The sequence below is a fragment of the Myiozetetes cayanensis genome, unplaced genomic scaffold (genome assembly GCF_022539395.1).
Source record: "Myiozetetes cayanensis isolate MyiCay16 unplaced genomic scaffold, myiCay2020 scf13, whole genome shotgun sequence".
NCBI lineage: Eukaryota > Metazoa > Chordata > Aves > Passeriformes > Tyrannidae > Myiozetetes > Myiozetetes cayanensis.
In genome coordinates this window covers 13,781,960-13,805,605 of record NW_026086937.1, presented here as the reverse complement: position 1 = coordinate 13,805,605, position 23,646 = coordinate 13,781,960, and the positions used below count along the sequence as shown (strand labels likewise).

Below are 23,646 nucleotides of genomic sequence, written 5' to 3'. Positions count from 1 at the left end.
ACATGAATAAGCTAAAATTCATTTAGATCATTGATTAATTACTTCCACATGAAGACCTGCTGCTATCCTTCAGTTAAATTTTGAAAACACTGGATTATCCTAGTGAACTACAATTTCCTTTATCATTAACATCTGTCCATGTAAACAGCACCTCTCCCCTGGCTAGCCAGCCTTCCCACATTTCCTTCAGATGTATCATAGAAACCAGTGTTTGTAAAGTCTAATTATTTCCACACTGACCACAAATGTTCAAATAGGAAAAATAAATAAACAAACAAGCAAAAAAAATTACATCTTTCAGACCAAGAGCACCCACTTTATTTGGGGAGAACACGTCAGACTGCTGTTTTACTTTAGGTACCTTATTTGTGGATAAGGAATGCTGACATATGCTGAAGGACTTACCCTCCCCTATATCAGTGCAGCTACTGTATCTACACATTCACTGCACATTTCAAAATGTCTACTAAAATGTTGCCAAAACTCTGGAAAAATTTATACACCACTCTTGGTTTAATTTTCTCTTTCAATACCATTTTAGAATCCATTAAAAATTAACTTCTACTGACAGTGTAAGTAATGACATACATAAGACTAGCAGTTGTCTTTCTTTTTTTTTCCCCTAACAAGTACAGCTGGGGTAGTTTTCCGTGGAGTCTTTGCACATTCACTTTCACTCCACAGAATACTGAAATGGTATATCAAAGATTCTATGAATTTTGATTACACTTTCATTAACAAAAAGCTACACATTTGCTTATCTTCTGGTCTTTTAACTAAACATCCAGAAGTCTTTTCTTAAACCTAACCACCCCTCACTTATATTCTGTCCAACTCTGACCCTTATTTTACAGATAAGCATTCCCTCCAATAAGCTAAGTCATCATTAAAGACTGTGGGCATAGTCAAAAAGTCTGCTTCATTAAACTAAGTGACCTGTTTGCAGGTCTGACTCCAATTCTATCCCTTCTTCTCCTGATATAAGCTCAGGATTATGGCACAGAAAAGCACATTTTAAACTGACCCCCCCCAGTACTAGAGCTACCAACAGTCAACCAAGAGTGTGACCTCATGGCCCATCCCATACTCCATAGTAACCCTTACGTTTCCACTACATCTGCAGGACATTTATCCCTTCAGTCCTTTATGTAATACATCTTTAGTCAAGTATTTCATCAAAGCACAAAATACATCCCAAGAAGCAGATATTAAATCAGTTTAAAAGTATACACTTTAATTAGGCATATTTTGTTAACCAACTCATTTAAAGCTGAGCATTGGCCTAGAACAGCCACACCTTTTGCTCACTGCCATTATTAGAACTCAAATTCCTAATCTGGAGCAGTAACTTAACAATAAAGTGCCATGCACAGTTCTGGTGAGGCAACAGAAAACAAGGCCTTTCTCTAAACATGTTCAGTAAATACGTGCTCTGCATTCTTCATGAAATTCTGGATAGAATTACTCTTAGCACAGTAATTCTTACCTGTTTTGATGTAATTGCCGTCGTGTATCCTCTGTTCTCTGAAATTCTCTGATGGATGTGGGTTTTACTGGGGAGCTCTAAGCAAAAAACCAAAAAAGATTAAGTTAGCAACCTATTCAGAAAACTGTACATTAAGGTCAAACAATCTCTTTGCAGAGCTACATCTGTAACTACTGATCTTTAAAATACCTGACAGAGAAGCACAAAACACAACTCCAGGATGCTAATTTCCAACTAGGCAAGCTCACTCTTATTTTTTTCTCCAATTTAAATAAATATTAGTTTCAAGATTAAATATGCCTGCTCATAACTTCAGGAGCTTTAAAACTTCCACTATTAAGAATCTTGCAGAGAAGTTCATATAGGTAGAAAATAATTATTGGTATGTATATACATTTTTCAGATTTTAACTCTACAAATGCACAGCAGTGCAGAGTGGATTCTCAGAAATACAGGATACAGTAGCTGATGATCTTTTATGATGCTGTAAAGACAGGTCCCAGAGGGACTAAGAAAGCAAAACATGGGATGAATAAGAACACTTTAGGTTTAATTTGAGCTATGAAATCATTTCCCCCATTGGTAACACAAACACATAGCCTTTGGTGTTACTTAAAAACTTTTACTGACACCCATTAATGCAGGAAAAGAGAAATTTTTTGACTTGAACTTGCCAATTTTCACTCATGCCTGCATGCATGATGCTATATTGTATAGTTAGCCTTGCTAAGTAGTATTTTCCGGTGTCTTCTGCACTGTCTTTTTAGAGAAACTACTGCTTTAGCTAAAGGTAGTTTAATTTTTTTGAATAGACAGACTCCAAGGAACAGCTTTTTTGATGCTGACCAATGCCTTTTCCATATCTACAGCAAAGAGTCCTTGGGTTGACCTGCCAATAGTTGTCTTCTCTGAGTTTTGCTCTTCTGAGTCTGTGCTTCAAGTCTCATCAGCTACTGTGATTTGATATTGAATTTATGAGATTTCCATAATGAATGCATCTCTCATTATCTGTGTGACTGATTTTAAACATAATAAACAATAAAGTGGACAAAACAGGGACCAGGTTCCTACACGAAATATAAAGATATGCTTATTTTTTTCTTTCATCAAAGAGCAAATATCTTTCTTCTTTGAAAGATAACAAAACTTTGAAAGGACACATCTGAATCACAGCACAATAGTTACTGTTTAAGCAGATCAGCCACAAAGATTTTTTCAGACAAGTTATTCATGTAGTCTGTACAGTGAGCCACCAAACTGTGTAAGTGTGTACATAGGTATTAATTAAGACTGACAGAACACAGAAGGAAACATTATGTGGCCGAAAATCTGTTTCTATAGGTTTGATTTTTGAGGACGCTCTCCAAAATGTTCCATCCAAATGATTTAACAGGGAACAGTTTTCACAAGGGCTTTCCTGGGGTGTATGAATCTAATTAATTCAAGTAAAAGCACCACCTCATTAGAGATTCGCCGCTGGTCAATATATGCCATGAACTGCGAGCTGAGGCTGTCTGAGTCCATGCACTTGGGCTGCCTCACCTCTTCCTCCTCCTCTTCTGTGGCACAGCTGTCAATATAGTCGATCTGATCGAGATCATGTTCCACTTGACACACAAACACAAAGAAAACACCCATAATTAGATAACCCACAGGAGAGGAAAAGACCCAACAAAGCAGCAATGTCAGGAACTGAGGCCCTACTGTTTTGCTTCCATCTGGGAAAGCTCAGTCTAAAAGCTCTTGGGTTTTGCCAGGCAAAAATTTGATAAACAGATTTTGAAATAATGATAAAATGTATGCTTTTTAAAAAGCAATGATGAATATCTATCAAACATGCAGTTTTATACTGCTGGCTCCATATACTTTTGCAGTGACTGAAAAAGTAAAGTAAACACTGTGATTTTTTTTCAGTACCAAATATTATATATCAAAACTTGTCAGCTAACACCAAGACTGTATAATGATCTGTGTAAATTTTTGAATAATTTCTCTTGGTTCTAATTAATATCTGTCAGAAAAATTAGAATGGATATAACAGATTTTTCTATTGGTTTTACTACTACAACAACAAAATGGAGAGCAGCGTGTGTAACTTACATTCATTGCATTTGCATTCAGATAAGAAGCGTATGTGGAAATAATGAAAAACACTACAGAAAACAACACAACACCTTTAAAACTGTGTAAAGGCACCTGCAATTTTATTTTAAAAAGAGGAGTTAAAAAAGACATCTGGAACCACTGAAACGAGAGCAAGAAACAGCACAGTTTGGCTAGTATTGATTTTCCTTTGTGTGGGAGATATTATCTAGGGCAATTTTTTCACTTGTCACTGCTTTTACATTCTGCCCAGCGATTCTGAGAGTCATGACATTGAGCAAACCACCCTGGTGAAAAATACTGTGCTGGGGATGCAGAGGAAAGCACAAGCTCCCTTTCAGAACACCAGAGCCTTTTTTTTTTCTTAAAACTCCCCCCCAAACTTGCTCCAGACTCTCTTGCAGACATTCTTGTTCTACTCCCCCGCCCCTTTCCTGCTTGTCTAAAACAGACTTCTCTTTGCCTCACCACACAATCTAGCAACTGTTACTGCCAAAGCCACCTCCTCTGCTACTACAACCATCCAAAACAGCATTCCTATATACTTTGGCTTCATTAAATCTCCATCTCAGTTACAAATCTTAAAAAAAAACCCAACAAAGCAATGTCACAAACACCAGTCTCTGCTAGACAGCTTGAAAGTTTGGATTAAAAATGCAAGACTGATGAATGAGACACTTGTGCTACCTGGAAATACAAAATTCCCTGACAAAATTGCTCACTCCGTTCCGAGAGCAGTCACAATTCACTACTGCTGTGAATTTTGCCCGGCAGCTCAAACAGCAAAACTCCATACACCAAAATCCAGTATTCCAAAATATTGTTCAAAGAAGTTGGAGACTTTAACATGGCATATATGTAAAAGCTGACACAATGTTCTCCAGAAAATCCTAATTCTGCTGCTATTTGATTTTGCCCTTAACATCCTTAAAACAGCAGCATTTTTACACTGTTTCCACATCGCTTTCCTAGATTCTACCTAGATCTTTCTGCCTTTTTCCCCCCTCTTTAGACAACCATTTATAGCAAACATTCTGGAACTTTAATGATGATGACAGTAAATGTTGTTAGCCAAGGATCGCTATTTACCTCCACCATTAGTTACGACTGCGCTCCCTCGGTTTTCTTGATACTGACTTTCTCTGCGCAGTCTCTGCTCCTTGGTGATCTCTGCCACACGCAGAGGGAGATCTGAGAACTCATCTGTTGGCTTTGGAAAATAAACAGTGAAGTCAGGAAACCCTCTTCTTCAGAAATAACATCTCGTAAGCTACTCCCTCTCGTCTTGTGTTTTTATTTTAATTGTCCTTTTTGCACCTACAAAACACTAATTTAAAGGAAATTCGGCTATATGTATTGTTTTAAGAAAACACGTAGTTAAGCTTTCTTTAAAAACCAGCTTGGCTACAGTTTTCCTTGCAGTATCTGCAAGTGTATGGAAACACCTCAGGACAGAAAGCCCTAGAACCCTCTCAATCAAGCTGGGAGTGCAAGCAGACGTCTGGAGCACAGCTCACTGAGACACTTTAGGTCTTGGCTACTGTCTTTTCTAGTTATCCCGAGAGGAAAAGAAAATTTCTTCCTGGGAAGAACAGTTGACAGTCTCTTTGCTAAGAGGTCCCGTTTTCCTGCTTCTAAATGGCAAACAGATTTTAACATTTCAAACAAGGTGCGAAGAAAGAGGACATTTCCATCTAATTTTTGAAGCTTAATTTTCATGTTCAGATTTGCTTCATTGACTCAGCATTGTTATACCATACAGTTATTAGCTTTTTTAAAATGAGGAATGCCATTTCTCTCATCTTTTATTCTCCAGCAAATTAATCTGTCATGAACTGTTTCATCATACATTTCTGTTATTAGTTCAAACTTCAGGTCTGTCCCATATGAAATTACGCTTGTTTTTCTCCAATAAAGCAGGAAATAACTGTGGCTCAAGGCAACCTGCACACCAGCATACACGTTACCTATGGATTATGCTTCCAGACGTGTATGCTTAGTTCTCTTTCTGTACAACACTGCACTCAACAAAAAAGAAGCTGCAGCACTTACTTCATTCCCTGACCATCTTTTGTCTCCGCTGTCCACACTATTGAAGCCAGAATCAAGTGCTCCATACGGACGACTGGAATAGAGTTCCTCGTGGCTGTCAAACACACAGTTTTAGTTACTCTGATATAAACACCACCAAAAGCTTCTCAGCTATTACAGAACAAGAGCAGAATAAAGCCACCAGGCAAGTTGCAGTGTGTTCACAAGCTCAGCATGTTTGAAAGCCTCCCATGCACTTGCCACATAGAGCAGGAGGCAAGGGCTTACAACTCAACATCCTCGTCCATCAGCCGTCACCTCCCGCTGCCTGGCCTTAAGAGCTAAGCTGATCCAAAGTATATACTTTAAATGTTTCTCAAATAGAAATTATGACAAAGAAAGCTGCAAAGTGGTCTCATATTTCACTGTTTAACAAGTCAAACTTTTATTTTCCGCTATTCGTATATTTTGGTTGAAAAACACTGTCCCACAAGCTTTTCCATAAGTAAGCATAAACCCTTGCAACATTCCTAAAATCACAGACTATACAACTTCTACACAAAGTACAGCATGTATTACATAACTGACTTCTGTGTCATAGTCACCTACCTAAGAAACTGTGCAGAAGGATGGACAGTATTTCAAATATTTCATAATGTAATAAATATAGAAATACAGTTTTCATCTACAGGCTTTGTCAATGACATGTCTAGACAAAGGCATTAGACATGTGCCCAGTGCTACAAGACATATAACCAAACAGCCATACAGTTCTTCTCTAAATTTCTGGGATTAAAAACTACGTAATTCAGCAGTAAAGCCATCACAGATGTCAAGTCTGGCAACTGCTACAGATAGCTACAGTAAAAGAGACAATGGAACTTGTCTGATCCGCTGCAGATGGCATTTCACAATGGCTCAACTGTCCTACTGGCACTTGATGCCCCAGGGAGAACTGCAGCAGTAATTACTACATAATACACAAGGAAGAATGAATTTCAGGAAGCTAATTGCTTCACCCCATCCTAACTAAATTGCAGGTCATTTTCTCACTAATATTGCTCTCAAGTTGTTGCTCCCTCTGAAATCCTGCTTTCAGGAAACATTTATTTTCAAATTATTATCATCATTATTATTATTATTATTATTATTATTGCAGCATAGTATGTGTGCACAAGACTTTGTAGAAGAGTGACAGACTATTATCCAGGGCTATTTTAATTTTCAGATAGACATGAAAGAGGAAAGAAGCTCCAGGAGGGATGGAGGGCCACATTAGGCTATACGTGTGTTTCTATGCAGATGTGCAGCAAAAAACAAGCCCCTGTATCTGCACTGAGTTTTAACTCAGAGGAGTTCCACTTTTATGGCCCTGAATTTGAACAGAAAGATCATTTGCATAATAAACCACTAGAAAGAAAGGGAAAAAACACTTCTTTTGGGTGGAAAGAAGCAAGAATGACCGTGAAATCACCCACTGCAGTTAAAGAGCTATTACCTTGAATCACTGACAACAGAACCATACTTATGCTAACAGTTAATGGAATTTAAATACTGTATTTAACATGGGTGGAAAAAAAAATCCATCTGCAGTATAATTCTATTTTAAATGAATCGATATTTTCAGAATCTACTGAGCACCCTGTTGTAGGTTGAACGATCACTGCAAATTGAAGATCTCAAAAATGAGGAAATATTTTGATAAAATTTTTCTTTCAGCCTTCCTTTTCAATTAGAGACATTTGAAAAGCTGTACACCTAAAACTAAGGTTAGCTGAAAGCTCAAAAATACATAATCACTGTTTCCAGTGATTATGTGAAGTTTCCAGGACTTCTCCTTTTTAACACGAAAGCTGCTTCCCCTCTTCCCAGCTCTCACAACTAAAACCAGCTATTCAACACTGCACACTTCACACGTTTATAATCATACAGCAGCCACCCTGAAATCAGCTGAGACTTAAGACTTTTAGTCCTCCCTGACCAACAAGCTACAAGGAACAACAGTTATGCATTTGGACAGATCAGAGCATTTGGGGTCAACTACAACTTACATGGGAAGCTATGTAAGTCTTGAAATCAAAGGATGAGAAGCCAAATGTCTGGTAAGCCCAACAATCAAAGGAAAGACAATACTTGACAACATCTCAAAGGCACAGCTCCAAAGCCACACTAAACCACTTATTTTTTACCTCCTGTAAAAAAGAACACTTGCCCAAGTCCCAGAAAATCAACCACATGAGTACTTTGCATTTTAAACCTTCCAACTCCAGACTCTCCACATTTGCCTCAGTGCCAAAAACTGCTGCACAGCTTGAACAGTTCTGTCTCCTCCCAATCACATTCAGTCCAGCACCAACCTGAGCTGCTCTGAACTTCAGAGTTGCAAATGAGAGCCCGGCTGCAGCAGAACAAAACTTGCTGCAGATAAATTTCACACTGCTTATGTTTGGACAAGGACTGCAACATACCAGGTTCCACTCTGGTAACACAGTTTGATGTAATTTGACAAGGCTACAACGAGTAATTAGCTGTGCTAGAACCTCCAACCCCCACTTTCCATAATGTTTCACAGTATCCTGTTTTATTGGCAGTATCAACAACCTTGCTATTAAAAATGTTTGATCAAAAGTGAACTGACAGCATGACACAAACGTCCTTAAAGAGTCTCTGCCACTCAGTTTCAGATTCTTAACCTCCATGGCATTACACCCAGTTTATCAGATACACCAACAACAGAGTCTGGGTGGACTGGCTGATACCTTATTCCTATTGGTCACCTTTGAAGATAACAAACATAAAGCCCCTGTGACTTGTCTGGAAATATTAACCATACCAGAGCTGAAGGCTTTTATTTCTTTCATACCAAGTTTCAGAGGGTATTATAATTTAGGATCCTCTCTTTCACTGGATCTACCACTTTCTTCTCATATGTACTCTGATCCATGGACAGTTCTTCCACAGGTACATGAAGACAGGAGGAATCACCTGCAACACTAAATGCCCTAAACAGCACAGTAACAATAAAAAGTTCTATCCCCAACTCTTATCTCCTCTTGGGTATGGAAACATAGCTAAATGAAAGCCAGTTGAAGCTCATTTCATACTGCTGAATCTGGTAGCAATTCTAGAGAAAGCATCCTCAACCAGCTCTGCTCTTGTTTTCAGATTCGTAATTCCAAGCTATAATTAAATTACATTAATTCTTCTCATTTCACAAAAGCAATTTATGAGAACTTCCATATTAATATACAGGTACAAAACAATCAGTAAGCACACAGCCCACTGGTTTTGTTGGAAAAACTCTTAAAAACAGACTATGTTAGAGCTAAACAGATCATGATATTTTATCATTTAGAGCCTTTTATTTCCAGTAGCAGGTCAGTATCCTCAATATTATGCAGCAACCATCTGCCACAGCTTGTACTGGAAACTGAGTAACACTCATCTAAAAAATAATTTAAGCCATTCAGTGCTGATGAGGAATTGCTCTGTCAAGTCCCTCATGCAAGTTATTCCTCATAAATCTGACTCACAGTGATTTATTGTGAAGCCCCCTCATTTGTGTTTTATTGCTGCTACGGTAGCAGCACATCCTTTAGCAACTTACTCCTCCACACCTTATTACCATCTTCCAAGATGAGTGAGGTAATTTTTATATATATATATTCAGTTTCATACTTCACTGACTCCCTTTCTTCCGTTTCGTGTAACAGAAATAAATCTTAACTCCTGCTTTTTGCTGGACACCTTCATTCAGCAGCTGATATGGCTGGCTGTTCCAATATTTGTGTTACAATGCCAAGCAGCAGTGCCAAGTGAAAGCTTGCCAGAAACAACAGTTTACTGATGGGGTGGAGATCAGCATTTACACCTGTGGTTTGAGCACAGCAGTCACAAAATTCTGTACAAAAGGTTAAGAATTACTGCAGGGATATATTCTCCAGGAAGTCTGTGGAACACATTAAGGTATTACAAACTGAACATACATGTTAACAACATGAGAGCACACCCTGTGTCCTATGAAGATATCAACACTCCCTTTTTATTGTGTATCAACTCTAACACTGCTTTTCACATGATACTGCCCAGGTCTTCTGAACTGCTCCCCACTTCTTATACACTGGTTACCTTGTTAGAATACACCATGATACAACATAAAAAGTATTTTTCAAAGCCACCTCCATCAAGGCACTTACCAAAGAACAATCCTCGGATCTATTTTTGTAATTAACTCAGACAACTCACAAAATTTTCCTGAATGTCATCAAAACTTGGCTTGTGCAAAACTTACCATGATCCAAATCCCATGGGTCTCCTATCGTAATCAGGCAAATCTGGAGCTATCTTGCATGCTTCTATGTTCAGGTATTTAAATATATGAATTTTTCCTTTTATACATATCTTTAAAAAAATTTAAAAAATTAAATCAGTATAATTTGACATTACGTTTTCAAAGTACACTACAGACATTTAGCATGCAGTTGAGAGTGATAAATGAGCATGTTTGCATCAACCAATGTATCTTTTATTCTAATCTCACTGCGTTTTAGAGAAACAGCTATAGTGGAGCATCATGGGATGCCCACGAGAGACAAATGGAAGCTGTCCTCCAAGTACATCTGGTCTGCAGGCAAATGTCAGCTGGATGCTGAAATTTCATCATGCAAACAAGACATAAGCATTTACAAGTACTAGAATTTATACCCTTGGCATCAGAACAGATGCATCCCACCCATGCCCAGATTTGAATGGCAGTGGCAGACTGCCAAAGCCAGCTCAAATTTATAGTGGATGAAGCCAGTAACAGCTGTCTCTGCTTCCAAAAGGGAGGCAAAACCCTACTGAAACTGCAGGACTCAGTAAGGGCCACTCTTGACTCAGAAGCAGCAGCTCAGAGTAATAATAATAATAATAATAATAATAATAATAATAATAATAATAATAATAATAATATAATAATGGCCAGTTTTCGTGAGCGAAGATCCGGGGAAGGTCTTTACACCTTCCAGCCTGCGCATTGGATTTTTTAGGTGAGACACAGTGTGCGCGGAACTGAGCCCACCCTTTAATCCTAAGGTTCATCTGCCAGGGCCGGAGCTTGGATGGTGGCAGCGAGGTCCTTAGGACGTAGATGGGTTGCCTTTTAAGGGCTAACGAGCTCCACCTGCCCGGGAGTGTCCCTGACCGGGAATCGAACCCGGGTCTCGGTGGTGATAGTGCCGCGCCCTTAACCACTAGACCACCAGGGACTCCGCAGCTCAGAGTAGAGCCTTTAATACTCAGGGGTCTGTACATCCACACTAAAGATCAAATTAGTCACTAATGATACCTTGGAGTTTTGATGTTTTGATTTTTTTAATTTTTGTAGATCTTAGAAGTAGTTATGTAGTAAATGTAGATTTTAGAGTAGCAGCATATTATCCCTTTACCCTTAACACACCAGCTCAAACCCCTGTTACCCATTCCCATATCAATTCCCTAAATTCCACAGCCTGTTTAGTCTCTTTTTCAAGGTAGAATTGTAGAGGAACACCCTAACCCTACGGAACAAGATACAGCCGTAGACCCAACAACCTTCAGGCCTAGAATTCTGGAAGGCCTCCAAGGACATTACGTGCTCTGAGGAAGATGAAGAAGAGGGGGTCCCAAAACGCCCCCAGACCCAATTTCCAAGAGGCGTGGCGGGGGCAGAACCTGGATGGTGGCAGGACGGGGATTGGGCAAAAATCATGTGGTGGTTCTCCCCCAGCTGGCCTGGGGGATTCGGGAAGAGTTAAAGTTAGTAGGAACCTTTGTTCAGGGGAGAATTACGCCCGGACCTGGAACTTGTAACAGTATGGTTTTCCGGTAAAATGTGCTGAACACAGCAAAATGTGTTTCGTGACATGCGCAGTAAGCAGAGTTATATAACACCGTTAGTGGCCAATGGAAGAATATTTATGTATGTGGGAACCAGTGGAGAGTTGACATGTGTAGCCTAAAAAGTGTATAAAAGTAGCAGACATCATGCAATAAAGTGTTCCAGCCTCTAGATCCACAAGGGTTTTGTGTTGTGTCCCGCCTCGACCCACGACAAAATCATTATAAAAACTGTGGACATCTGTATTTTGGGAGCAAGCGCTGGGGTATTCCAGAAAGCCTGGGGGCTCATTAAAGCCTTTGTATCCTTATCTCCTACCTAATTTGGCTTGGAGTCTTTTTTTCCCCACAGCCATTTAGGCAACACTAACCATACTGCAGTTTCTAGCTCAAAGGCCAATTTGAGCCCTCTGCTGCAAAGTGAACCAGCACACAGCAGCACTGAGGCCTCAATCAAAATTTTGACATGAGTGGCACAAAATCTGTCTTGTCTGACAGATCTTCCTCTCTCCTATGCTGAAAGCAGGAATGTTCAGATAACAGTGGAGTTCTTTGTAATATCCCACAGGTGAGACTACTAATACAGTAAAGTAAGAGAAGAAAAGGGGATTTTTCAAGCTGTGCTGTATATTTAGCACTTTTATACAACAGAATTTATTAAAAGTTCTCTTGCTCTTAAATAAAGTTTGTAATATAATCCTTCAGCTTTTAACTTTTTTCTTCCCCTTTTTAGCTGAACCAGTAATCTGATTTCTTAGCTGCAGTTTACCTGTGCAGGGGGGGACTGGAGAGGGTTGTTCTCTAACATGATGGTCTGAAGATGTCTGAGGTTCCTATAACAAACTGGTATTGTTGTTATTTTATTGCAGGAGAAATCTAATCGAATCAATGGCAACTCAGCAAGCTCTGGAGATAGAAAACAAACATCCAATTCAGCAGATTAAAAGAGTATAAGAAAAAGCAAGAGTATAAAATAGGTGTTTCACAAAACAATTAAGTATGCTGCTTCAAGCTCTCAGGGGAAGAAAAGGGGATTGAAAAAAAAGAAGTGCTTGAAGTTTCTGCTGTTATAACTGACAGCCTTTATCTCACCTTCAGGTAAACGCACCAAATTATTTCGTCTGACATTTAGGTCCCTCAAGGATTCCAAATGGCCAATCTGTGGAGGTATTGTCTGTATTTCATTACAACTCACATCCTGCAAAGCAAAAGCAAAGAATGAAGTACCACTGCCTGTTAACTAAAATATGCAGCTCTTTGTTTAGGGATTGAACACCTCAGATCCTTATATTCATCAATTCTTGTTGCTGATGTGAAGCATTGTTCTCACTTTAAATACACAGCAAAAGAAAAGCTTTAAAAGATTAAGCATTCGGATTCGGGAATTTATTTCAAGTTATCTCATTGGAGTTATTCCACAGTGTTTCAGAGAGCACAACTTGCTACATAAAAGCTTTTTGCAGAAACAAATGTACCAAGAGCTCTAATTCAGTCTGTCCCTCCTTTCTAAAATAGGGAAGACACTTGAATTGACATAGACATAGATAATTTCTCTCCAGTGCATCTTTCCCTTACATAATTTAAAAAAAACCAAACCTCAGAGTATTTCAAACTCTTTTCTAACACCTCTATACAAAATCAAAACATAGTTGGAGTGCTGTGGCAGACAGAAATTTTCTTTAGGCTAAGAGCAGATTTAAATAACTTGTCATTGCATACAAGCGATTGGTTTACAATCACAAAGTTCTCAGCAGGGTGAGAAACAGGATGTTGATCTTGCACTTGCCCAGACAGCATCCTAATAACTGTAGGATTTTGATCAGTTTAAAAATTTGTTATTTCTTCTGAAGCATCTCTGAATTTAATAAACACATAAATTAAAAAGTAAAGACTGAATAGTAATAGCTAAAAATCAAGTGTATACTCACAAGCTCTGTCAGCTGTCTGAGCTGTCCAATTTCTTCAGGTATTGAAACCAATTTATTATTACTGGCTATCAAAACTTTTAGTGGTAGACTACAGAGGTGTACTGGCAACGTTGAAAGCTGGTTTCGACTTTTGACAGAGAGAAAACAAAATAACCAGAACACTAATGAGAAATCTTAATGCAATGAAAGACACGTACAAAAAGCACACTCCATTTAGGTGATCAAATCAGGTTTTACATAATCACTGCAAAAGTAGTTCTGTGGGGCTGTTCTTCACTACTTGCTTTATCTAGTTATGTGTGAACAAACTCTGAATATCAAGTACCAAGCCAGATCAGATGCTTTTGAACCCAGTGAGGGGCAATATGACATTTTGGTGCCTTTTCAGGTGCTTCTGATAACTGGCCACGCTCTGTCACAAAGGAGTTTGAGCAGAGTGCAAAAGCCTTTCTCATAAGGAGCACTGCAGGTCAGCACACACAAAATGCCAGACAGGAAGTCATTAGATACTGAATATTTAAAGTATATTTCTAATTAAGTAAGGACAGTGGGACTGCACCCACTAGAGATATAGCATTAGGAAACCCATACATGATCCATATCCTATTTGTACAATTTTTGTATCAATTAAAAAAAAAAATAGTTTTGCCAATTTAGTGTTTATAACACCAGAAGGGAATAGCCTGAGACCTTTTTTTTTTTTAATTAATATCTCTACCAATTTCTGACGAGAAACTTTCCACATCTCTTAAAAGACCTTCTACAAATGGAAGAAGCCGTACACAGTCGAATTTCATGATGGGCCAACTTGCAGCAATTAGCTTTTAATGCTGGCAGTGAAGTGTTAATGCTTGAGAAAGATCTTTCAAAGCCACCAGTACAGTGAAGGTAAAGGGAAATTGCATAAGCCCTACTCATCTGCTGAGAGCTGAATTGCAAAGACCATGCTAAAGCTCTATCATCTCTTTTCAGACTGCACGCCTGTACTTCACATGAAAACTACTGGATTTATTTATTCCTTTAGACTGGAATTAGATTTCTTCATACTCCACTTCTAAAACCTGCTGCTTAATCCTCATGTTCCCTGATCCACCTAAGTGGGTAAGAATGGTCCAGGTTGCTTTGATTCAATGACACACAACACAACAATGTGATGATTAGACACCAAGCTGGCATTACCTATGGATGCACCAAAATTTACAAACCCAGACTACTCGTGCTAAAGCAAAATTTGTAAGACAATTGTTACCTGATATTTAGAAATGTTAAAGACTGTAAGTTCAAAACAGCCTCTGGGATGTATCGAATGCAGTTCTGGTACAAATTAAGACTCTCGAGGGAGACGAAGTGACACGCTTCTGCTGGAAGCTCCGACAGTCTGTTCCGGGACAGATCTGAAGGGAGGGAAAAAAAGAGAGATTCAGTAAAGCTACCTTAAAACTTCATCAGGTTCCTTGTTTGGCAAGAGACAGAAGTTTAACCAAATCTCCTACAACACGTTTGCATATGAAGAATCAAAACATTCCCTTAGACGGTTCCAATCATCAGTCTACAGGTATAAAACATCCATCAGCATTACTGTCCTTCAAAAGCTGTGATAAATAATGCAGCTGGCAAAGGGTTCTTTCTTCTTTAAAGGTCAAGGAAAGTTGTTGATTAAAAATGCCAAAGGGCAGTTCTCACAGACACACACACACCCAGCTCCAAGTTCTGACAGGAGCGGTGCTCACATCCTGAGCACCTTCTGTCACCAGGGAGTTCCCACAGAGAACTGTTTGCTAAGCTGATGCTTCACCTCAGTATTTTAAGGGAGGGCAGACATTCATTGCAAAAACTCATCTAGCCTGAATCAATGTTATGAATTACTAAAAAAAAAAAAAAAATCCACATTTACTTGCTATTTTCTTTATTTGTTTTGAACTTCTCATCAGCATAAAGGACAAAAGCTACCACCCCAAAATACATACAATAAACTGACACACTAATTTCTGTATCTTTATTCCATGAAGAAACCATACAATACAGATTACTTTTTAAATACTGCCAATGCAGATATGTCTTGTGTCTCTTGACATTACTTTTATGTTTGTTTTGTAAAGGGAAGTTTTTCCAAAGGAAAAAAGCCCTCCTTGGAGAAACTGTTCCATTCTATGCTGCTCTAGGTTGCCCAAGGAGAATACTCCAAGTGCAGCTTGAACCGACTCCAGGTCTATCTTGATGCTTAGAACAGATTTGTTCTACTAATGATAAATAACCAGTAATTAAAAATCTAAGTAGGAAGAACCATTATGAAAAACTTTGTAGATGAAACCCATGAGCTTCAGTACACAAGTGGGAAGGAACTTCGTTACCCAACCTCCAGGAATGACTGAAGCTCACTACAGCAGGGGCTGTGATGGGTGTGTGTTGCAGGGTGCACTAATCCATCATTACAAAAAGGTAAGAAGCTCCTTGTCTGTTCAGCAATGGCAATTAAAAAAAAAAATAAAAAATAAAGAATAGAAATTAAAAAAAAAAAACAAGCCAAACCAGCAACCCCCTCTCCCAAACCCCCAAACCACACCAAGTACTTCTTTCCAGCTGGTATCAGGTACAAACTTGATCTCAGCTTGAACTCGTCTGAACTTGATTTTGAAAAAACAACTTTTAAATGAACGTTTCCGACAGCTCTAATAGTGGGAGTTAAAATCACAAAATAATACAAGTTGTCAGCAGTAAGTCTGCATTGCATATCTAGAATTGTTTTATTGTTTTATGATAGAAAACAGTTTGAGATTTTTGTCTCCCCCCCCTTTTTTTTTTTTTGTGAAAAAGACCTTTTACCCTTGTTTTTCTTTTCTTTTAAGAGTGAAGAAAAACCTGCACTTATATAGATTGCTAAAGGCAGGCTCTATAAACATCCTGATGTTACCATATGCTAATCCAGACAAAACATCAGATAAATGCATCACTGCAAAGAAAGATCACTGTGATGGATCTTGCTTCCTGCTACTGCCAAACCAGTGTTTTCCTATCTCTACTGCTTGTCCCAGGCCCTTTGTACTGCCAGTGTGTGGGAGAACCTTACCAGAATTTAATACAGCAGTTTTTCTGATCACCTCACCACACAGCCCCATAAACCCTATGCCAGTAGCGGGGAGAAATGTCAGTGCAGGGAGCAGAATCCCTGTTCTGGTGCCAGGGATTACTTTTGGTGATTTAAAGCACTCACTGAACTCCAGCCTAAGTGGAAGCAGCAAATGAGCTGGATTGATCAGAACTTCCTGAAGAATCTGCAGATAGTAAGGGAGTCAATAGAGTAGCTGTGTTTGTCCTAGAGGGACACAGCATACAATTCCAAGGGAGTTGTACTGGGACAGGCTCCCCAGAGCAATGGTCACAGCACCAAGCCTGGCAGAGTTCAAGAAGTGTTTGGATGACACTCTCAGGCACATGGTGTGACTCTTGGGGATGGTCCTGGGCAGGGCCCAGGGTTGGACTCCATGATCCTTGTAGGTCCCTCAAACTCAGCATATTCTGTGAATTTATGCAATGGACACTTATTTTGCATAAGTCATCTCCCACAGTGCACTTGTCTGTCTTAGGATTTCTTCTGCTTTACTTCCAGTTGGATTCTCATTAATGATTTAGTGACAATGATAGCAAACTGCAGCCTTCCCCTCCTCCAAGTTGTATCACTGCAGGAGATTCAAAGCACAGTAATAGTGCTAAAACTGTGCAACAGTGGGGTGTCCGAAATTGCGACATTCCTAATGGGATCTCTCCGTGTGCCAACACTGTTGTAAAATGTACCAGAAGAGGGATTCTTCAAGCAAACATACTTGTCCTCAATGTAAGCTATGTATTCTGAGAAGTTTCTAGTAAGTGTTTGCAGTCACTGGAATTATCTCTGATCTACACAACTTGCCATGAGGTTCCACAGTACAATTGTATGTTACTGTCCAAGAAAGGGAGAAGGATGCAAATTATTTCAGAGACAACAACAAGGAAGAGTAATTTAGAAAAAATACTTGGCTTCCACTTTGACTAGATGTTTAAGCACCTATTAAAAAAATTATTACAACACTGGTTTATGTGTTGTAAGATGGAAATGAATTCCACCTCTTCTCTCACAATATATTAACATCCTTCAGCTCACAGCTTTACCCCTCTTTCACACAGCTGTGCTGGCAAAGGCAGTTTGAATACAACCCATTTTAACAGAGAAATAGGTTTCCCAAGTAGTGAGTCCTGTTTTCTGGCAGAAGAGTGGCAAATAAAAAGTTTCTATCAACTGCTTTGGAAAGGTTTATCCTCAGACATGAGAATTCTCAATTGCTTTCTGTTTCGCTTTATATTACCAAAGAACATTTAAAAACTATTTTTTACATACTGTGCAGACCATAAGGCTTGAACTAATCAAGAACTTCACACTTCTGAGCTAAGATTTAGTATTTCTAAAGAAATAATTTCCTGCAAAAATAACATTAGGTATGAAGAAATTAAAATATACTTTTTTAAACAACAAATGAACTCATAGTGTGATAGAAAAGAGATACCAAGGCTGGTTAGCAGCAATGACTAACTTTTTCCAGACTTCTCTCAATCTGCACTGATTTCTAGAACTTGGCATTTCTATTTAGCAGGAGACATTCAGTGGAAAACAGATTAAATCAGAGCTGAATTTTGATGCTGCAGTATAGTCTCTTACATAATTCAAAATGGGTCTAACCAGTTACAGGTTTGGTTAATAACTTTGCAGCATTTTTACTCATGATGACCATGAGAATGCTGTCTTACACAGTATCCATGATTCCATGTGTCCAAGCACAGGCAAGCACTAGGGAATAAAAAAACAAAAAACTAAGCTAAAACAAGAGTACCTGGAGAATTACACAGAAGCAAGATACGATAAAATAATGTCAGTTCCGAATCTGTAAATTAAGAACTGCTTTTGGTTATTTGCAATCCCCTCCTTGCCCCCTTGCAAACCTCCAACAAATATTTAAATTTCCAAAGTCCACAGTGCAGCATCCCTAAGATTCAGTGACATTTTTTTATTTTAGTCCAGTTTCTCTGGAATCATCTTCGATGCCAGAAAGTGGACCTTAGATGGAACCAGAAATGAGGCAGAGTACAACAGCCTCTGCATGAAAAAATTCAACATCCTCTTTCCCACCTTCTTCCTAAAAACACCTGAATGAAAGGCACAACTCTAACAAAACCAGAAGCAAAAGCATTCCAGTGATACATTATACATTCACATATATGTTGCCCTGCAGTACAGCACTAGCTGGTGGTGCTTTTTCAAAAGAGAAAGTGTAAGTGAGGTAAAGGAACAAACTAAGGTATTTTATTTAAAATATCCTGTCAATGGAGACTTGTTTTAGTGATATTCTTCTGCTACTTTATACATAAAATGACTTCAACAACCAGAAAATAAAAAGGTGTTAGTTACAGTACAAATCATTGTGTAAACTAAAATTTCCACAAATATTTCTATTTCTCAGAGAAAATAATGAATGTTGTAGTGAGGTATTATTTTTTGTATTTTTTAACAAGAAATAATCACTGTGATGCAGATTATTTCTTTCACCATGTATATGCACATCCTTTCTGCTTCTCTTAAACTGCAAAAAACAAATGACTACTTCCCCCCCAAAGCACAAATGCTGGATTTCACTATGAATAAGCATATGAGTGAAATACAGCTGTTATAATGTGACTTGTGTTCACATTTCATGGGTCAAAATCACTGTTAACAGAATCCTACTTTAAAGAAAGGCTCTCCTAGTTTGCTAAAAATGGATGTGTTTCCTTGAAGGCAAGATCATGTGGAATTTTGGCAATGGAGAAGCATTCTTTGGAACTAAGGTCTTTGAGAAAGATAAAAAAGCCAACAGTACAGATACAAAATGAAATCTCAGAGCAGAGTTAGATCACTGACCTTTTCCATTTTAACTGGGATTCTGTTCAGAAAGCAAGTAAATCCAATGTCAAATGAGACTAGAGAATATACCACGCTTAAAACTGCATCATTTGGCATTAAATGTAAACTCTTCCTGTTCAAAGAAGAATGTTTCTCTAACATTAGACATTAACAGGGTTGTGTTCACACATTTTTTACCTCAGCTGTAACACAAATTTTGCCTCCAAAGGAAAATCAGTGATGCATAAAGATGCACTGTTCAAGGCATGGGGTACTTTAACCCATAACGTACACCATGAAGAGAGGGAGCTGCAGCTCAACTGCTGCTGGCACTCAAACCAGCTGGGTGGTGGTGAATTCCAATTCATCACGAGATGCTAATGTGATCAGTCTGCTAATCCTGTTGCACGGGAATAGGTTTCTGTTCTCATTCCAATTAACTACAGTGAAGGCCAGTTCTAGACCTGGGCCGTGCTACAAAATTTGGTTGATAAAAATCTGCCCTTTGTTACCAGAGATCTGCGTGTGTTCCCCACACACTTTGAATTTTCTTTTTTTTTTTTTTAAATTTAAACCAGCAAAGCCTGGACTTCTGGCTGCCTATTCAAACCCAAATGTCAGCAACCACCATAACACCCGCTGGCAACACGCTGATGTAAGAGAGACTGTGACACTGTCAGCAGCTCTGCGCTGTGGGCTCCCACCCACGACGTGCCACGGCTTCTAGAACAGCCCGGCTGCAGCTGCGCGACATCAGCCGCGAACACGCAGTGATGCAGCAGCACTGGCAGCTGAGAATCCTGATGGTGACACTGGTGGCTTTCAGGCTGCTCTCAGCTAGGATGGCTTCGTTTGCAGGGCAAGAAAACGTTCTGTTTTCTCAAAAACTATGAAGTGTGAGGTGTAGCTTGAAAGCACATTCAGTTTTTCTTTAGTGACAGACAAATCTAGGACATACGAGCCTGCAGTGACAGACGAAAACATATTTTAGTATAAATAATTAAATAAGCCAATCAATGACCAGGAGGCTGACAGCCAGCATGGTGACAGAAGGCAAAAGGCAGCATGAAGTGCTGCAAGGGGACAAAGTCCAGCTGTTCAAGAAGAAATACCAGAATCTGGAACTGTGTAAACAGACTATTTTCTTCACATACACAACTTAAAGACCAGAAGCAAACTCCACAGTTTCACACTGATAACAACAAAAACATCATTACACTGAAGAATATCCTTGAAATAGTTGATGTAATCTTGATGATATGGAATGCAACAGGGAACAGCTCATTTACAGCTCCTGCTCCCTGGAAGTTACCTGCTTAGGTACAGGACCTCTCCGATAAGGTCACTAAACCCATTTTTTCAGGAACATGATGCCATTTGATTGCTCAGTTCTGACATTTAGAATCTACTCTATTACAACAACTACATTTCCAAATGCATTTGAAGCACATTGTTACGTAAACCTCAACTCCACCTTTTGCTTGTCATTGTATTAGGTAAACAAATTCATTCACATTCATCCTGGGTTTATGAACTGATTTTTGTCACCTCTCAAACATTTCAGAACTTGAAAATCTAAGAGCAGCAATGCTTGTGATCCTGCTGACTTTTAGGAAACATTCCCATAAAGCTTCTAAAATAAAATTAATAAAATGAAAGCATAGCCCTAAGCAGATGAACTATTGGTATTATGGTACTGACTTCCCTTGCACAAGAAAACCAGAAGTCATTGTAAGAGAATACCTCTGTGATACACTTCTGATGCTGTTGGTGCCTGTACTCAGTTACTGGGAGTGTTTTCCTTTCTAAGCACTGAAAATGTTGGCATCCTTCAAGCTTCATTTCACACCTGGAGGATTTCCTGACACAGGAGGGGTGACTTTACCTCTTCCTGCCTGCTGTGATACAGGACTACCACTTCTGACATATACTAATTTAAAATAAACCTCAGAAATGTCATCTCCTGACTCACCTTCTACCTGCCAGTCCTGTCAAACCTGAACTTTTCCCAACTATTTTCCCATGTATCTAAGATACACTTTGTGTAAACCTATTAAGTTACAGTGAAAGGTGGCATTTACTGAACCAGAATGCATCTGTTCCTTGTTTTCCCTAGGGAACACACACTGCCGAGGACAGCACCACTGCCCAAGCTGCAATACCTGAGTAACAGCATAACGAAGACTGTTTTCAACTGACATTCTTTCTGAAGCTCTGCAATGAAACACAGAATTTCCAGTTTCAATTTCCAACACTTCATGAAAGAAAACAAGTCTCAGACACGTGATCCATCCTTGATACACTTATCACATTTCAATTCTCAGCAGATCCATTCTTGATATGCATGATCACAGTCCCACTCAGCAGCATTAAACTGCATTTTAACCACTTCCACAAACTAACATTTTGTAACTGAGAATCTCCAACCTGCTGCTTTTTGCCACATGCACAAGCTGGGATTTCTGCAGTTACAGAAAGGGAGGCAAAGGTAAGTGGCTTCTTCCAAGTGTCGACCTGGTGGTGCTACGTCTGGAACGAGAGGCGCTGACCACCAAAACCTTCATCAACCTGAGGCTGTACTGCACGACATGCAAAACAAATGGAAAGATTACAGGTCACACTGAAATGGGCTCTCTAAATTTCCTGCCTTTTGTGCTAAATACAAGGTTTGTAGCTTTTAACCAAGGCTGCTCAACTATCCTTTATAAAACCTATTTCAAATCATTGCCAAATCATTGTCAAGTTTCAGATGTGTGGATCAAAGTTTCACAGATGCTATTTCCTCTGGCTACACTTTTATTTTGGAACATTCAATACAAATAACAAAGCTTCTTGCCAAAGGTTTTAAAAAACAAGAAAACCTCTCACTTCTCTGAAGAACTCCCACAAATCCCTTACTTTAAGCAATTTTAGTGAAGTGAGAACTACGGACAAAGCACTTGCCTTTTCCTTCAACACCTACATTACCAAATGAAACCTGGCTACCTTTTTTTGTTTTCTAACTCAGGAGCATTTTAAGGACAGTCACACAATGAAGTTTTGCAGAATCTGGCTTCCAAATTCCTTGAACTACACTAGGTTTCTTTAGCATTAAGTTGCCTCTTCAACTCTTCTCCATTAAAACACATAACATAAAACCAAAACAAATGAATCAAGTACAACTCTCTTACCTGACCAGTCTCGGCAACACTCACCATTTGCTGTTAAGGCTAGAAAAATCTATGTACAAAGATTTGTAAGAACTTTAATTAAACTAAATATGAAAACTCAGCCATACTTGGGATCAAAGAGAAAAACAAAAGATTCTAAGCACCAACTCCCATTCTCCCTCCCTTTTTTCTCTCCACATGATTTTAATACATATTCGCTGCAGTATAGCTTTCTCTTTTACACATGAAGGAAAACTGCACAGGTGCCACCATAAAAAACACTGACTAAACACAAACACATATTTTATAGTCCTGCACTTATGTCAGCTGCTGTATGGCCACTGACAAGAAAGCACAATCCCAAGGAAAACACAGTGTCTCAGTGGGGCAGACTGCCCAAGGACTGCAAGAAGAGGATAAACATTCTAATGAGAGTAACAACGTGGAATACAATGCCACTTCCTCTGTGAAATAATTTCATTTTCCTTTTGCATGGAAGAATATTGCTTGTTTATTAAAAAACCAAAAACCAACAGTGGAAACTACAGACCACCACCATACAGTTGTTCTTGTGTGGTTACTGGAGAGCAGGAAGGAGTGACAAGCTCCAGTTCGTGCAAGGAACTGAGAACTCTTCATATTCCATCAATGCCAGTTGCTTTTCTTCTAGTTGGCTCTAGAGCAGAGAAATCTGTAGCTTAAATGGATCAAACTGTTATGTCAAGTATTATTTATTCATTATTCAATGCAGACCCTGGCTTCACAGCCCCTCTAAACCATGGAGCAATTCCTTACTGGCCACGTGTTACCATCCTCTCCCTTGTGCCAGCACTCCCAACTGTGCCCACACAGCCAGTTGTGTTTCATTACTGAGAACAAATCCTGAAAAAAAACAAGGCCACAAGTAGTTTTCAGCCCTTCTGAGGAGTGATCCAATCCATGCTGCTGCGGTGTAATCTCTAACATCAATACAAGGGAGAGGATGAAGATGTGTGGGGAAGAGGGAGACCATGACTTTTGGCAGTAGCTGGGATTTGGACAAAAGTTAATAACAGCCATGAAACTGCACCTTTTTTGGTTCCTTAACTCACATGCACTTCTAATAAATACATCTTTTCAGAGTAGCAAATACAGGGTTATGATCAGGGATTTATTCCCAAGTTCTGCTCATTATGGACACGT

General features: G+C 39.1%; 1 protein-coding gene across 13 annotated transcripts in view; it reads right to left on the bottom strand.

Annotated features, from left to right (window-relative positions):
• Positions 1 to 23,646, bottom strand: part of LRCH3 (leucine rich repeats and calponin homology domain containing 3) — a 63,065-nt gene that overhangs the window by 23,431 nt on the left and 15,988 nt on the right. For 11 of the 13 annotated variants that reach the window (XR_007627876.1, XM_050307849.1, XM_050307851.1 and 8 more), the window contains exons 2-10: positions 14,657 to 14,801; positions 13,408 to 13,534; positions 12,572 to 12,677; positions 12,249 to 12,385; positions 9,912 to 10,021; positions 5,642 to 5,735; positions 4,679 to 4,799; positions 2,945 to 3,093; positions 1,487 to 1,563 (exon numbers count right to left, since the gene is read on the bottom strand). Coding sequence is in view for 12 of the 13 variants with exons in the window: in XM_050307849.1 (XP_050163806.1) it covers positions 1,487 to 1,563; positions 2,945 to 3,093; positions 4,679 to 4,799; positions 5,642 to 5,735; positions 9,912 to 10,021; positions 12,249 to 12,385; positions 12,572 to 12,677; positions 13,408 to 13,534; positions 14,657 to 14,801 (1,066 nt within the window). In the remaining variant the exon portion in view is untranslated. The remainder of the gene's footprint in view (positions 1 to 1,486; positions 1,564 to 2,944; positions 3,094 to 4,678; positions 4,800 to 5,641; positions 5,736 to 9,911; positions 10,022 to 12,248; positions 12,386 to 12,571; positions 12,678 to 13,407; positions 13,535 to 14,656; positions 14,802 to 23,646) is intronic. The other 2 variants (XM_050307852.1, XM_050307857.1) reach the window with 1 other exon arrangement.